The following is a 17,166-nucleotide window of genomic DNA, read 5'->3' on the forward strand; positions in this document are numbered from 1 at the left end:
ATTCAGCAGCTGGAAAACATTTAAACAAGTTTGGAATTAGAACCAGACTAGACTCTGGCTCTCAATGAAACTTCAAAGAATTCCCACAGAGGAGCATTTTTTTTCCCTGTATACCCACATGGGTACCTGGGCATCTCATTACTCTGTTAGAAGAAAAACGAAATAACCTGGTAATAGGCTCCTAGAGATCAAACAAAACCAAACAAAACCACACCAAAAACCCCGACCCAAATAAAAAAACTGCAGTTTTGCAAAATTTCTCCAAATAAACTTTTCTTAAGGCACGTGTTCCAAACAGAGAGGTATTTGATAATATGACTGAAGGCTTCCTAATAGCTTTAGAAATTCATAAACTCCTTGAATTATTTTTAGCATGTCTAGCATAGATATCAACAGACAAACCTTCTCTGGATCTTTACAGTTTTCGGGACTTAATTTTAAAATATTTTTGTAAGACCCCTTCACTTACCTAAGATGACTACATCACGTTTCTGTTCCCCAACACATACCATCACACAACCGCTGCTCTCTTAGAAGCAGATCATTACACATTGCCAAAGCAAAGCTGGAGTCTCACAGGCTCTCAGCCAACTCCAAATGCACATTAAGAACTTTCCAAAACAGGCTTTTTCAGGTCTCCACTCCTTCCTACAAAATCCTACCCACAACAGCAGCATTCTGCTTTTCTTCATCTTCCATTTTACACCCCAAAATGTTCTCTGTTTAGCAAGGAGCCTTATATCACTATTGCATCTTCTCCATACAAATGGCATATCGTTCTACAAGGCTCAGCTCAGACCCAACTTAGCACAGAGACTGTGGAAGAGAGCTCACAAATAATCTAAATTGTTGGAAGCTTATGCCTGCCAGTGCTGCTCAGGTCTGCTTCCTAGGCCCCTCATTTGTTAGAGGGGACTTCCTGAAGATCAGCCTTTTTACCATCCCCAAGAAAATGGGCAATAAACTTCCCCTCCTGTTCATCCCTGGATGCACATGGCAAGAACTCCAAATGCAGAAGAAAAATAATTCTTTGCAGACCTGCAAAGGGAGTCGAGACTCCCCACTCCACTTGCTCTCATAAAATTGTGTCGTAGGTTGAGGTAGGTGATGTCTTGACTGTAGAAGAGGTGCTCAGGTACTTCCTCGAGGCTGTAGCATGACAGATCAACCATGCCAAGTCGCATAGACACAACCTGAAAAGAAGAAGGAAGATCTGCAGCTGCACAACAATTTTTCTCTGGAAGTGTGATGGAAGGTCAAAGAATGCAAGTAGTAAACAGCGTGCAGGAAGAGGAAAGAACCCCCTTGTACCCACACCAGGTAGAGTCCACGCAGGAAACTGAGTCCACGGAGTACGAGTTTATGCCATTTGCTACTATTGTTCCTGCATCCCCTGACAAGGATGCATATCTGGATACCAACCAGGACACACAGAAAGCCCTGCTCTGTATGTGCAACAGGTGCCACCTAAAAACTGGATGGTAAGAGAGCCAACCTAATGCAGAAAACCATATCTTGGGCTGAGGAAACTCTAGTGAGAAAACATCATCTCTGAGTGCCTTCCAAAGATGTGATCAGCAAGAGGAAGCAGCTCACTTTCCAGTTTACAGAACCTCTGCTTCGCCTAGCTACTTCTTTTGACTTTCTTTTGTTAGCTTGTTCAGGGCATAATACTAGAAACATAACCTATTAAGACAAAAAAGTATCATAAATTACAGTTTTGCAACATTTCATAAAGTCTTTGCAAATATCAGATCTCCTTTCATTACACTTGCTTTGTTTTGAGGTCTCTAGTGCTGCATTCCAGGTTTTATGACCTGCTTTCATATTTCATAATATTATTTTTATATATATATATATATGAGGTCAAAGCGTGGGTCAGCACTGAGCTATTGCCATCTAATTGTCCTTTAACATGGAATAAGGATGCAGCTCTGAACAAAGTACATTTCCATGCTGACCTATGATCTCTTGTGTTAACTCAAACCTATCATCATGCCAGTCCAGGCCACAGTTTAGGCAGGTTCAAGTATGACAACAGATGAAATTTATAGGTTTCTATGGCTGTAAAGCCAACCAGTCCCTGTGGTTTGCTCTAGTGACCTGCGACTAGCTACTCTCAATAGGTGCAGCAGGGCTGAAAAAAATGCAGAACTACTACTCAACATTGTTGCGTAGGCAGATGGAGAAGGCTAAAAGAAAATCTCGGTAGTCCTGAGCACATAAGAAATGAAGAAAGCCGGGAAGTGTCCTGGGGACTTTCTCCAGCATCGTGGCCTCACCAGTGCCTGCACCAGAACCCCCTCCTCACCCGCACCCGCCGCCCAAAGCACCGCAGCCCCCGGCCTCACCGTGGCTGCCCGCCGGTGCCAGCGCTGGCACTCCGACAGTGTCTCAAAGGAAACGTGGTACGTCTGAGCCTGCGCTCCTGCAGATGTGAAAGCCAGTGTGTACTGACGACGCTTTATCTCCTCCACCTGCAAAGGGAGAATTGAAAACAAAATAGTCTGCCTAAATTTCAGCAATTACAATGGCTCTGAAGCCTGGAGTGAGGTATTACTGACTACCAGTAACATTACATTTTGCTGAAAACAGAGTTGTAAAGTTATTGGAGAGAAACATAGAACTAAATTGTTCTTAACATCTTCCTGCTGAAGTAGATCCAAGAAGTCATAATTTCCAGAATGCCCCTTCACAACATTGGCTACTAATGTGAAAGCAGAACTAGTGTCTCCCTGTTTTATTTGCCTTAAGACCACTACCTAAGCAAAGCAAGTAGAGAGGGGTTGTACAGCTCTCTGCATATGTTCATGCAGTAATTTGCTACAAAAGCCTAGATTAACCTCCTGTGCATAATACCCATCATTATAATCCCTTCTTCCTTTCTAAGCCACAGGAAGCCAGCAAAACAGTCTTACCTTCCCTCCAACGAGAGGCAAGATGTGCATCTTCCCTGCGTGGCTGTCTTTCACAGAGGACACAATGAGGCACGTACCACAGAGAATTACCAAGCGCTCTGCCCATTTGTGCAACTGCGTCTTTCCTTTGCGTACATTATAGATTCCGGAGAGCAGGATGCGATCCAACTGTTCCACTTGACATGGCTTTTCTGAAGATAAAGGGGACGTTAGCGTTTACTTTCCGTTGATGATCTTTAAACGTCCCTTCCAACCCAAAGCATTCCATGACTCTACAACTCTAAGTAATGTTTCTCTGGCTAAAATGCATTACTTCATCCCTTATGTTCACAGCTGCAGGCTTTGCAAAATTATTACATAATCCTCTATAGCATTCCCTCTAACTCCTCCGCTACCTTTAAGAACTGCTTTGTCAGCATTCATTTTTACTTTCTTACAACAGGTCTCCTGAACACTCTTCAATCCTCACACTTCTTCCTTTACAACCTCTTTCTAAGCAGGACTACCCTGCCATGCTGACTGAAACTACTCAGTTCCATTTTCTACCTACTTGCTTCTATGGAGTCACTGTGCCTGAATCTTCAGCAGATCCTGCTTCACACACCCCTCAAAAATTGCTCTTTTTTTTCCTCAAATATTCTCTGCAACCCTGTGCTTGATGCCTCTCCTCATCCCAGCTGAAGTAACTATTGACTCCCTCCTCCTCGCCCTGTAAATCTGGGCTACGAATGTCATGCTTCTTTCCATCCGCATTATACGTCTACACTGCTTTGCGTGTTCTGCACACAGCTCCCAGACAGAAGGGGTTTGTCTTGGGCAAAGGGGTAGAGAAGCTGATTGCTTATGATTCCATTTTTTGGCACTGAATAAACAAATGATGGCTAGCAGCTTAGGCTAGCCAGCCCCACTACGCAAGAACAGCTTTCCATTAAAAGCACTTTGATTTTTTTTTTTTTAAATGCAAAAAATACACAGGTGAACGTTTAAAAGTAATGAAATAATTTCATTATCAGATTTGCTTCCCCCTTATTTCTTTTATATTTACTCTTCACTTCAGTGAATTCCTTTTCTGACTGCTAGCACCATACACCAACAGGCCCACAACTCTTGTTCTGTTGCTCCTTATGCACGTGGTATCCTGGCCAAACCTATTCCACAGGCCACTCTCAGGTCTCGCTTCTGCAAGGAAGCGCACGGGGTTTCGAAGGGCAGCCTGCGTTTGTATTAACCAGCTGGCACCTTCACTCTCTGCCTCCAGGCTGCAGAGATATTTGACCAGGAACTTCGCTGCCCATACCCACACATATCCTTGCCCAGATCCTCCTGTGGAGCTGTCACTTCTCAAGCCACATATAGGATCAAGAAAAATAAAGAATTATGGGATTATTCTTTGAATCTTGAAAACCCTTTATTTTAAGAAATGCTGACTGGTACTGTGAGTGTTCGATGTAGCCACCTGTGAACCCAACAGGTCAACGACTTGGGCATCAAATGAGTTTCACCTCACAGCTCAGGCTACAGGAGCAGTGCGTGTGCACACACACAATTTCTTACCGCTGTAAAAGCGAATCATACAGCTGAGATCAGAGTTTGCTGCCTCCTCCTGCATTCTGACCGGATCATCAAAGCCCAGCCCAGCCAAGTAGTCATAGACAATCTGAAGGGGTTTTTCTGTGGGCTCCAGCCTCCTGTCAAAACATACAAGAAAGTAGTTTGAGAACACAAAACGGACTAAACAAGTCAGGTTGCAGCTAAAGCGGAATGAACACGCTGGTTGCTCTGCTCCTCCGCCGCGGTCTGGCGAACACGCTGGGTCTGCACAGCCTGCTGGCCGGGCAGCACTCGCTCTACACTGCAGAGGAGAAACAGGAAGGAGAAGCGATAGCATAAGCCATAGGACCCATGATCATTTCCATTTCATAATTTAAGGAGCACCAGCAGGAAACAGTGACAAGAAACAAAACCAAAAATACTACCCAAAAAGATGTCAAATAATTAAAAAAAACTACGTATAATGACTGAAAGATATAAAAGAACTCTACTTAAATTTCTCTTCCAATTACAGCTGGGAGCAAAGCATATAAGAATCCTCCTGAAGAATAACTTCTAAAAAGAACGAAAATAGAAATTTCCCATTCTCTTTAGTTCTCATCAGTGCAAGACTATCATGCTTTGGCAAATACCTCAAACTGTACATTTAAATAAAAGATGCTTTCAGAACTACAGCACACCATAGGAAGGATTCAGTGGCTAACTTGAATAAATGGCAATAAGAGAAAGTTCTCATGAAACATCAGGTTTAGTATATTCAGAAGAGAAAAGATGTTTTCTGATCCTCTCATCTCACTTCTTCCAGACAAGCTGAATTGCTATTTTCTGAAATAAAAATAAGTGTTTCATGCTAAATTTAAATAAATTTTACCACTTTTTTTTTAGCTTACCAACATTCTGTAAGCGTTAGCACCATGACTATTCGCTGTATCCTTGAACTGACTATATAAACCATACAGATGCTTCTTGGTTCTATATCTGTGTTTATATTCTATATTTATATTCTTGGTTCAAACCACTATTTGGCACGTTCATTCATATGCCTTCAATCCACAAGCCTTCCTGAACTGCAGTTTTTGCAAGTTAAAGCCTCTTTCCTCTTGTTTTTAGTATTTAGTACACTTGGGTTTTACATAACTATATCCAGCGATACTGAAAAGGAGGGTTTTCCATGTCATACTGAATGACAAACCACCTAGGAAAAAACACTGCATTGACTTAGTGCTCATCACACTCTGTCCATCTCTGCCATCCCGAGCTGTTACCTTTCTTTTAGCCACAGATTATTAACAGAGCAACCGAACAAGGCAAGTTTACCTTTCTTCATTCAGACATACACTAATCTGTCATGAAAAAAAACACCTTACACTGAATAACCATTTCCAACTTGTATGGTATCAGCCAACAAGGCTTATTGGTTTGTGCGTTGTTTTTGTACCAAAGCCATACCAACACAGAATCAGAGCTCGGTTTGGGTTGAAGGGACCCTCGCAGCGCCCCCGCCCAGGATGGAGCGGGGACATGGTCACCGACCGGCTGCTCGGAGCCCCGTCCAACACCACACGCTGCAACAGCGACTGAGGCCTTTGGCAGTCCAGCTCAACGTTTCAAAGCATCAAGATCAAGTCTGTTCAGTAAGACCTCTTTTCTGTTAAACTTTGTTGACTTGCATACATCATTTATACTGTGTGTGTTAACGTGAAATAATTTATTACTTTATGTACCAAACCTTTCTGCTTCTTCTCACCCGAAGAACAAAAATATTTCTGATTTTTAAAAATTATTATACTATAGAGTTTCCACTATTACTGACAGCTTTACAAAAGTCATATCATAACTAAGGCAAGACTGTTTTCATAAAACATGCACAATTTACAAGTCATCCAGACTCCCTTTGCAGTCAGCAGGACACACCTCAAGAAGTAAAATGACCTTAGATATTTCAAGCACATACATCACACCTCTTGATTTCACACACAGGACCTCTGGATCAGAAACAGAATTACTCTCAAAGTTATGGTCCAAAACAACAAAGATTCTGGCCTGAAAAGACAAAGTAGTTGATACACAGCTGATTCAAAAAAACAGTTCTTACCACTCAGTGTTTGCTAAGACTGATCAGTGCAACTCTGCTCCCCACTTTGTTTTACAAGGAAATACATCGACCTGCTGGCCAGATGGTGTATATGAAATAACCCCCTTCCTTCCACTGCAGAAGTTGTCTCTCAGAGCTTCTCCTGATTACTTAGCTGATGTCAGGCCCAGCAGACTCTGGTCTTCAAGCCAGTCCTAAATATCACCAGAGTTACTGGCAAATTTCAACTAATGAATAGGCTTTTAGTTAACAGATGAAGGAGGAAAACCTTGATCTGCATCTTCAAATCCACCCAAAGGATCACTCCCTGATAGAGTTGGTTTGCTTTGAAACCTGTTCTTATTCCTTCCTTGAATGGACTAGTAGGATTTAAATTCTAGTTTATGAAATGCCAGCTGCCTTACCCAGTGAAAAGCATTGTTTATTCACACCGATGTCCATCTCCAGTCACAACTTTCGGTTGATTTTAGGAGTTATCCTAATTTTGTGAAGCTTCCAAGGCGACCAAAGGCAATGTCAGAGAAAGCAATTTGCTATGCACTGTAAGTGTAGTCCAAAACTCACACAAGACACTGATATTCCAGTCCCAGCTGTGAGCAGCTGACGGTCAGCAATGCTGCTGCTGGTGCCTTGTGGGGTTTTGGGGTGGTGCTTTTTTTAAATAGAAAAAACATTTGGAAAACTGCCTTTTCTTTCTGCCCCTTCTTTAAAACAGGAAACAAAAGGAAATAAAGAGCTACTCAGTGTAGTTTAATGCAAACTCAGATACATTTCAGCAGAAAGCACAACACCCTCCTTACCCTCCCCAGGCTTATCAATACTCTTCTGGCATCCAAATCAGATGCTATAACACACATGTATGACAAGGATAAAGTTTCTGCCATATTCCCAATTATTTGTAATGCCTTTTTTGAAGAAAAAAAAAGTAGTGAAAGCCAAATTCACCTAAACTTTCAAAAAAAAAAATTGAAACAAATGCTCAGAATCCACAGCAGTTAAAGGGACATAATGTCGAACTACTGCGCTGAGATGATTACTGCTGTTCAACTTGCCACCAATTCAGTGCAGATATTTCTATCCCATTACACTGACTAGACAGTGATTTTAATCTCCACGGCAAGTATGACTTTAAGACTTTAAATATACGCTCTTTCTGAAGTCGGTCCATCCATTAGCACTAGTAAAATGGAAATCAGAAATCAGCAGGGCCACGTCCAGTTGGGTTTTCCGAATCTCAAAGGATAGAGCCTCCTCCAGCTCCCTGGGTAACCTGTGGAGTGCTCTGGCTCCCGTGCAGTGAAAAAGCGTTTCCTGCTGTTCAGAGGGAAGCCCTGTGTTCCTGTCACTGTGTTCTTCTCCACGGAGCTGCTCTCTCGCCGCGCAGCCTCCAGCACGTTCCAATGCCCGCGGCTCCTCCTCCCCGGTGCAAGACTTGGCTTTTCACTTTGTTGAACTGCACGAGGAGCATCTCTGCCTGCCCAGGTTTAGTTGTTTAGCTCTGTGTCAAATTCTAATCTCAAAACCACATAGAAGTTACCTGGTACCACTTCATGTGTCTTACAAGCAGAATCCAAGTTTGACTCAGTATCACAAAAGTGTAACTTGCCTCTGTAAGTGGGATGACTTAACTCTTGATGATGTCATCCACTTTGCATCTTCAATGAGATGAGAAGTCTTCTGAAATAATTTGGAGAGCCTATAAGCAAGGACCAGATCTCATGTTTTCCACAATAAAATGGAAAATAGCTTCCAAAACAAATACCTCAAAAAAGGAAAACAGAAGTCAGGAATGGAAATTCAAACGGTGCAGATCACCTGCACCACCAGCAATCACCCTGACACTGCTCATCTTCCTGGAACTCCTGGACGCAGATCCCAGTCTGGCTAAGATAGAGCTCTTTGTACAATCAGTGTGAAAAGCTGATTTATGAAATGCTTTTTCTTTGCCTCCTTTGAGAGATGGACATGGGACAAGAGATTAGTTCAAAAGAGCATAATGCCATCAGTGCTTCTCTCTCTGCAGAAATTTCTTCAGTTCAGACCAGGTTCTCAGACTTCTTAGGACCTTCTATAAAGATCTAGAAGCTTAGAGCCAAGCACTTCTACAAATGCATAACTGAGGCTTATGTTAATGCTTAAGAGAGTAATTTGTATTTGTGAACACGTTATTAAAGCAATCAGCAAACTTTGTTCAAGGAAGTGCAGGGGGATCTCTTGATCATTCTGTCACCTTGCTGTGGACACCAAGCAGGTTGCCTTCCCGCTGCTCACGCAGGTGTTACCGACCCCATGCTGGTAACTCCCTCCACCGGGAACATCTCCAGTGGGAAATAACTCGGGGATCTCCTCTGTGGTAAATGCATTCTGAGAATTACAAGGAACAGGCAGGCTGCAATCGAGAACTCTGCATGAAGTCTGAGACAAAGCTGGACGCAGCACTAGACACACCAAGAGGCAACAAGAGTGGGAAGTAAACATTTACAATTTGGTACTTGCTTCCAAAACAGTGGTGGCAGGACCAGTTTGCTAATCCAGAGCAAAGCCTGACACAAACCAAAGACAGGCACAGCTACCTCGCATGAGGAGACAGATACTAAAAACAAACACAAGAGCCTTTTCAAAAGCTAAAAAAATCCCCAACAATGGTCCTTTCTAAACACAAGTACAAGCTCTACCCAGCCTTCCTCATGATCTGCAGTAAAGGGTCTGCTCTTCTCTCTAAATGCTGGAAAATCCATTCACTGTTAAGAGTCCAAAAAAGCCAATTTCCTTATAAATTCTTCAAGCCATGAATGGAGATTTTCAGCTGCCTCGATGGTTACGTTCAAGTGTCCGTGGACCCTCACGCAGTATTTCGGACTAACCCATCCCTGGTTCTGATAACCCAGGCTCTGCAAGGCAAACAGCTCTAAATAGCTTCTTTTACAACAGTCGGTTTTAACCACATCCTACCCTCTGCATCTCTCGCCACCAACACTCCCTCCTTCCACCTCACCAAACACATGCCATGTTTTTAAAACGTGGACACATACAATTCCCGACTTCTGCTTCACTACCAAAAACCAGTGACTAGTACTGTTCAGCGCGTGTTGTCTCTCCTGCTCATCCTTCAGGTAAGGAGACCACGGTATATTTTTCCCCTGAGAACAGGAGCGGCAGCTTTATAACTGATTCTTATATCCAGAAGATTCGATGCAAAGTCTGAATCCTAACAAACCTAATGGGAGCCTGTAAACCTAGAGGAGTCCATAATACACCCACATAATAAAGTTCAGGCACATTAAACCCTGAGCTGCCTATCTTCAGTCTAAATCGATTACAGGCATAAGACATATAATCTGACGCTTGAGCCTTCTTTATGTAACCCTTACTAAACAATGTTTCTGTCTACCTTTAATTATTTACCCAGCAGCTCTTATTAGCAAAAAAATTAATAACACGTACATTTTACATGATATAACTGTGAAAGTACTTTATGTGTTTCACTGACTCAGAATAACTGTCCACAGCCTCTTAAATAGTGTAAGTTTTCTGGACACTAAAACATCCATACCATAGAATGTAACTTCCCTGGTTTTGGCTGAGATAAAGTTAATTTTCTTCCTAGTAGTTGGTATAGTGCTGCGTTTTTGATTTAGGACAAGAATAACGTTGATAACGCACCGCTGCTTTAGTTGTCGCTGAGCAGCGCTCACAGTAAGTCAAGCAGTTTTGAGTTCCTCGCGCTGCCCTGGCAGCGAGGCTGGTGCTGCACAGGAGCTGGGAGGGGACGCGCTGGGACCGCTGACCCCAGGGATGCTCCATACGGTGTCTACCCAGTATGTAGACAAGGGGAAAGTCATCCAGAGGGCTGCTGCTTGGAGACTGGCTGGGCATCGGTCAGCAGGTGCTGAGCAACTGCATCGCGCGTCACATGTTTTGTATGTGCTTTTATCATTAGTGCTATTTTCCCTTCTTTTTCCATCTGATTAACCTCTCAACCCACAAGTTTTACCTTTTTTCCGATTCTTTCCCACCCCACTGGGGGGTGACGGAGTGGCTGTGTGGTGTTTAGCTGCGTATCGTGTTAAACCACAACAAACTGCATGTGAGCAGTAGCCTCTACGTACAAAATTAAGATATATTTCTGGTTGAAGCACCAGCCAAACCCTCCCAGCTAAAACATCAATAGCTTAACTAAGAAATGTGCAAAAGGTGGACCACACTTCATTTTTATGAACTGCATTACTCAAAGGTGTATCTAAGTGCTCCCCATCACCTGTCTGCTCCGCGGCTGCCCTGCTAACACACACAGGCCACAGTGAACAGAGCCCTGCGAGACTAAAGCAAGCGTTTCTCAAACAGATTTATCATTTCTCAGCCCTCACCGGACCAGGTCTCCATGAAGTTGCAAAAAGAGGTTTTTCCTGCCTTCCCCATCGCAGATCTCGGACACCGGGGTGTGCACCGTGCACAGGACCAGGCGCAGGTCTGAAGAAGCCGCGGAGTCTCTTCCATAGACGCACACGCAGCCCCGGCCGGTGTCCTCCTTCAGCCAGTCCCTCTCGCGGGAGCCAAACCGGCTCCTGTTCAAACAGCTCCGGCTCCCGTTGCGCTTCACGATCCTCTGCAAGGCAGCACAGACCGGGCCGTCAGCAGCGGCCCCGCCGCGACCGCCCGCCCGGCCCCGCCGCCCCGGCCGGCTCGGGACCGCTCGCCACGGGCCGCCGGGAGCCCCACGGGCCGGACAGGGAGCCCCACGGGCCGGACAGGCTGCCCCACGGGCCGCCCCGCTCGGGCACGGACACAGCCCGGCCCCGCCCGGCCGTCCCGCCAAGGCCGAGGCGGGCAGCGGCCCCGCCGCGGTGAGCCGCCCCCGCCCCGCCGAGCAGCCCCCGGGCGGCCGCAGGCCCCGCTCCCTCCTCACCTTCAGCACCCGGATGCCGCCGCGGGGCCCGGCCCGGCCCCTCCGCACGCAGCCCGGCGCCGCCGCCTGGTCCTCCTCGGGCTTCGGCGCCTGCCTGGGCCCCGGCCCGGCCCCCGGCCCGGCCTCCCCCATCGCCGGCCGGACGCCGAGACCCCGGCAGCGGCGGCGGCCCCGCCCCGGCTGCGCGCAGGCCCCGCCCCGGAAGCGCGCGGGCTTCCACCGCCCAGGCCCCGCGGCTGCGCGGGCGCTGTCCGGGGCTGAGTGGGCACCGAGCGGCTCGTCCTCGGCGGGGACGGCGAGCGCAGCAGCGGCCCCGCCGCGTCACTGCCCCGGCCTGGGCCGCCCGCCTGTCTTCCCGAGGAGGCGCCGAGCCGAGGGGTTCGGCGGGACACGGGGCCCCCGAGCAGCGCGTTTGTGCGATGCCGTCCCTGCAGGGTCCGCAAGCGCGGAGTGTGAGGGAGCAGCACCCGCGGGGAGCAGCCAGAGCCGCCCGGCCCCCGCCCCCTGCGGGTAATTATCATCACTACTGCGCATCTTACCGGAATGGGATTAGTGCTTTAGGACAGCGTTATTTAAGAGATTATTTAACAGGATCGAGCCCATTAAACACAACAACAAAAGCCTCCTGCCTTCCCCATGATCACCAGCACCCCGCTCTCACACCCTTTTAGCCTGTCACCACCACCTTGCTACACTATTTCTGGTCATTCCCAGACTGAAGTCCAGATGTGCTTTCCAAATTCTCCCCGTTGGTACTTCAACTACACCAAACACTTTGGGTTCTGTTCCGTGCTCCCTTCAAACAGCTCCCGCCTCCCTCGCGGTGGGTCAGACGCTCTGCTCACCTGTGCACTGACGCCAAGAGCAGCGGCCAAGGGGTCCACCCGGGGCCCGAGATCAGGGACTGTTTGCTGACACACGAACCGGCACTTTCTGATGCCATTTCTGAGTTCTGCGGTGCCTGGAGGGCTCTCCTTAAAAATACAGGACTGACAGACAACCATCTTACCAGCAAGGTTAAAAGTATTAGTTCATGTCATTAAACCAAGGCAGTCACAGAAAAGGCCACCTAGTCCTTAACGTTCCCAGACTTTAAAAATAAATCAAATTTTCATTGGGTTTTCGCTAAAGAACAGCACAATTACAATGCATTTCTAGCTACGCTTCAGCGGTTCTGCAACTACTTAGCCCCAAGACGTCCCTAAAAGGACACATGACAATACTGAGGGGACTGTTCCTTGCAGGGAGGTGCAATTATGTGCTAGAAAACACATGAAAAGTTATCTAATAAAATGGTGCTGTGACTAGAAAACACAAGGATAATGTTACAGCAGGCAGGTGATCGGCTTTACCAGACACTGAGATCACAAGTGGCCTTGTCCCACATCACAGGGAGTGTAAAAGGGGCTTTTTAACCAGCAAGGGAACCCTCACCAGCCCCAGGGGAGGCTGGATACACCAGGGAAAAACCTTCACGTGTCACAGCTCATCACGCCCTTGCAGCACCTCACCAAGCGCTGCTGGCACACATGAGCACTCGCCCGGGGTGGTGTTTCACATCAACTGTTTATGAAGTTTTGTAATTGTCTATTAATTTTGCTCTGCAAAACTTCCTGGAAAGTTTTTCAAATTCTACCTTTGTTATTTCACATCATCTGACCTTGTCACGGCCAAACATTAAGAATCAATAAGTTGTACTTGCAAAAAGCAACAAGGCACAGTTTTAAATCATTGAATATTGACTCATTTTATTAGTTACTTCATAATTTGTTTCAACCAAAAGACAATACACACAGCAGAAGTCTAATGCATCCATGTAAATGTTTACATCCGTTATGCTCCTCACTCACCTAAGACTCAGCATTTATTTAAATTTTTCACATCTCAAAAATAGGTCTGCAGGAGTTCAAATGCCACCAGGCTCCCTGCTCAAACGGCATGTTTTTATGTTAAATTTTGTTGGGTTTGTTGGGGTTTCATTTTGGGGTTGGGCGTGGTGTGGGATTTTTTTTTTTAAATTTTTTTTTAACATTATACTGTCGAGGAGGTGGGATGGGGCTCTATGTAAAATGTAAATTACAACATCGGGAAAGAAAAAGGAATATACAGGAATAGAGTGAAAGTTCAGAGGGAAGCAGTCCCATAGCTCCTTCCCTCATAGCCCCCAAGTAGAAAATGAACACATAGAAAGCGCACCAGCAGGTCTATAAAGAAAAACCCTATCCATCTTTGCTGCTCCCTCCGGCAGCCGGTACCAGCCCGGGGAAGGCACTGAGCCACCTTCCCAGCTGTTTCAGCATCTGCACAGTTACATACCCAAGGTACTGTATGGGTGGCAGTCCCCTCACTGCTATTGCTTCAAAAGGTTGTTCAAGGCCATATTTGGTCCCCTCAAAAACCTGGACAAAGTCAAAGCTTAGGATCTTCCCATGTCTCCTCCCCTGTCGGGCCCGCTACAGTCATTACTCTGTCATTTTTTGACTTAAAATACATTCACTTGAAAAAACAGACACGCAATCTCTCTCAGCTCCAAAGCCTCCTGTGCAGGTATCAGTAAGAGTAACCACGAAGTCTGTGTCTTGCTCCCTTTATGTTCCCCTTACACTGAACCAAGAACAATGTTGACCAGACCTGTAAGAACTGTTGTGTGCAGCTGGTGGAGAGACAGCTCACCCTGTCCTGAGCGCCCTGCTGTGAGAACACAAAGCGGCAGCACAGGGCTCAGGAGGTGGACAAGCAGTGACATGTGGTCCGGCATGTACGGAGCGCGTGGAACCCGTGTTAGTGTGAGAGCCCCGGCTTCAGCACGGGGAATGCTCTAAGGACAACAGGAACATGTGGGTGCTACAAAGGAGAACCTCATAGCCAAGGGATGGCCACAAGCAAGATGCATTTGAGATATGTGCACCACCTCCTTCAGCTCATCTAAGAAATATATGACAAATAATCTATTTCTCAAAACACAAACATTCTGTGCAAAGGCCACTGAAGGAGCCCAGAACACAGTAGGAATTCTCTACAAGCTTAACAGACAGGGCTGAGAACAAACCCAGCTGCTCTGGTGGACAGAAAACAAGCACAACAAGCTGTTCCCAACTATGCTGCAACAACCCAGCTGGGTGAAAGACCATTTACTTCTCTCTGCCCATCTAATCTCCCGCACCAGTGCCCTTTCACAGCAAAACCCAACAGAGATTGAGGTGTCCCAGCTTTCGGTACCAGGGACCATGCACAGTTCTGTGAGAACAGGGAAGGTTACGGGGCGTTCAGGAACTAAGGCGAAGACTTTCCATCAGCTTCATACCTGGGACACCCTCAGAGCTCACCGGATGCCAGATTTAACATGCTCAGCCTTCAGCACTAAGGAGTTCGAGCTAGTGGGGTGACGAATAGTCACCACTGCAGTGAAAGCAACAAAGGTAAATGCTCAGCACCTACAAACGGACTTCGATTCAGCCATTTTCTGCAAGCCTGCCTGCTTCATGATGCTTCCTGCTGAAGCACAGCATCCATCTCACCGTTGATAGCCAAGGCATGACCCTACAGCAACCCAGAATTACTTTTAAGAAAATCATACATCATCATTCTGGATTTTATAACCCCATGCTGATGCTAGTTCCAGTAGAATAATAAAGCTCTTTGCTAACCCAAAGACTGAAACCTGTTTAATCAATACGGCAGCAAAAATGCCCTCCAAGAGAAGCTAAACTTATTCCACTACACACACCAGCACTTAAATCAGTGACAGTCAGCCTTACATTAAATTACTTAATGCAGTTAAAAGCAGACTGAACAACCTTTAGTGGCCTCCTGCTCCTGATCCAAGGGCAGAACAGGTCTTCATTTCTCCAAGTACGCTGTGCACCACTCGTGCAATGTTTTTATCCAGGACTGGAGCCCAGTGTTAGCACTTTTGCAGACACAAAAACCTGTGTCCAAGCTTGCCATCCCAGCACTGAACAATCATTATCTGGAAAGCCCTGTAACAGAAATACAGCAGATGTGCCACTTGTTTGAGAAAACACTGGGTTGGGAGCTGGAGCACCTTCAGCTTACCAGCACACTCACGGATGAAGATCTAGGACATCATCCCCTCTCTCTCCCTGAAGAGGGCTGAACATCTAAATACTTTTGTCACACCGTACATCGCTTCCACGAGAATTCACAGAACTCTGCCATCTCGACAACAGTTCGCACTAGGAAGCGGAACCAAACACAGGTTTCTGTCAGCTTAGAGGAGTACTGAACCTCACATCTTTGCATCCCAATACTCAAATTACTTCATTGAATCCACTAAAAAAACCCCAGTTTATTTACTTTCAGTCCGAACCTGAACTAGCACATTTCTCTGAAAGGGGAGCAAGGAGCAAACTACAAGGATCAATTAAGTAACAAAATGGGAAAAGGTCTCTTTAAACCGCATGGTCTTTATTTCAGTGCCAGTATTACAGATACAACACAAATATCCCAGTCAGAATTAACTCAAATGGAATCCAGGGGGTCTACAACAGGCTCTGGAAATTAAACTGAGAAGGTCTGGAATAACTGGGAAGAGCAACTTTGCAGCATAGTCTCTGATGAGTCTCCCAGCAGGAACAGAGCCCTCAAAGGCTGATCTACAAAATGGAATATGTCTTCTCTACCCATAAACCGCAACTAATGGGTTAAAAGGCTTTGAAACCATCTGTGGTAGAAAACCAGCTGCTCCTTGGATCTCTACATCTCTCATTCATCACCACACTTTCTGGTGAAGCTACAGAAGACTCTCTGTGAATCTGTATGGCTGTAGCTACTGATGGTAAGAAAGAAAATTCAAGTGTAATGTCTTCATTTCCAAGTACAGCACCAAAGCAATTTCACCAGCTCTCACCAGCACCTCTTTTCCTGCACTGTCCCAGGGCTGCAGATGAACTCCCAAGGCCTCGCTTGCTCTTGGTATGTACCACGTAACTAAGAGGTGGGTGGATACAATAATGCACTGAATAGGACATAAGAAGCCTCCAGCCCCTTCAGACATAGGGGATACAAGAAGAAAGATGCAAGACAGCCTGACATCCCCGGAGTCCCCAATCAGAGCCCCAGATGAAAGTGCCTGAAGGAATCCAGCTAGTAATGAATGACAAAATGCCTTGCCCACCCCAGGGGAAAGAGACAGCAGAAAGAACAGGCAGCTGTTCGCTTGCTGCAGAGAGAAGAAAGTTTCCCTGCTAGAAATTCCAGACTTCTTTTCCAACCAGGCTGTGTTTCTTTGCGGGGGGGCCGGGGAGAGGAGGGGAGAGGAGAAGGAAACGCTGCTGGCTGTGAACGCACGTGTGAGGGAGTGCACAGTAGCCTCCACAAGCCGCCAGCCTCATCAGCAGAGGAGAGGAGATTAGTCTTAACAGATATGCTTCAAAGTCAGCAATCACTTCAGGAAAAGTCCTCCTCATCAGCAGGTCTCATCTGTTCCCCATGCCCATGGTGCAGTTTGGGGGATTGCCCAGGATCACAACCTTCTTCCCAGTGTTCTTTTGATTGGGTGGGGTGAGAATAAGAATGGTGCCAGAGCCTCACTGCCAAGACTGAGGGGGGAAGTTGTTGACTTCTGCTAGATCCTGCATTGCCGAGCCCTTGTGATTATATGTCAACTTGATCCGCATACGTAGTTGTTGCTACAAGAGAAAACGAAAAAAACAGAAACAAAACACAAATTCAGG

General features: G+C 46.2%; 2 protein-coding genes across 8 annotated transcripts in view; both read right to left on the reverse strand.

The window, feature by feature from the left end:
- Nucleotides 1-11,634, reverse strand: part of PHLPP2 (PH domain and leucine rich repeat protein phosphatase 2) — a 29,247-nt gene extending 17,613 nt beyond the window's left edge. The window contains exons 1-6 of the mRNA XM_080352184.1: nucleotides 11,471-11,634; nucleotides 10,932-11,170; nucleotides 4,473-4,606; nucleotides 2,919-3,109; nucleotides 2,352-2,477; nucleotides 1,039-1,193 (exon numbers count right to left, since the gene is read on the reverse strand). Of these exons, the coding sequence (XP_080208310.1) occupies nucleotides 1,039-1,193; nucleotides 2,352-2,477; nucleotides 2,919-3,109; nucleotides 4,473-4,606; nucleotides 10,932-11,170; nucleotides 11,471-11,602 (977 nt within the window). The 5' untranslated portion in view covers nucleotides 11,603-11,634. The remainder of the gene's footprint in view (nucleotides 1-1,038; nucleotides 1,194-2,351; nucleotides 2,478-2,918; nucleotides 3,110-4,472; nucleotides 4,607-10,931; nucleotides 11,171-11,470) is intronic.
- A 1,582-nt stretch (nucleotides 11,635-13,216) lies between these two features.
- Nucleotides 13,217-17,166, reverse strand: part of AP1G1 (adaptor related protein complex 1 subunit gamma 1) — a 44,037-nt gene continuing 40,087 nt past the window's right edge. For 6 of the 7 annotated variants that reach the window (XM_080352032.1, XM_080352033.1, XM_080352034.1 and 3 more), the window contains one exon: nucleotides 13,217-17,121. In XM_080352032.1, coding sequence (XP_080208158.1) covers nucleotides 17,020-17,121 — 102 coding nt within the window. In that variant the 3' untranslated portion in view covers nucleotides 13,217-17,019. The remainder of the gene's footprint in view (nucleotides 17,122-17,166) is intronic. The other variant, XR_013922707.1, reaches the window with a different exon arrangement.

This window comes from Nesoenas mayeri, assembly GCF_963082525.1.
Source record: "Nesoenas mayeri genome assembly, chromosome: 12".
NCBI classification, from domain to species: domain Eukaryota; kingdom Metazoa; phylum Chordata; class Aves; order Columbiformes; family Columbidae; genus Nesoenas; species Nesoenas mayeri.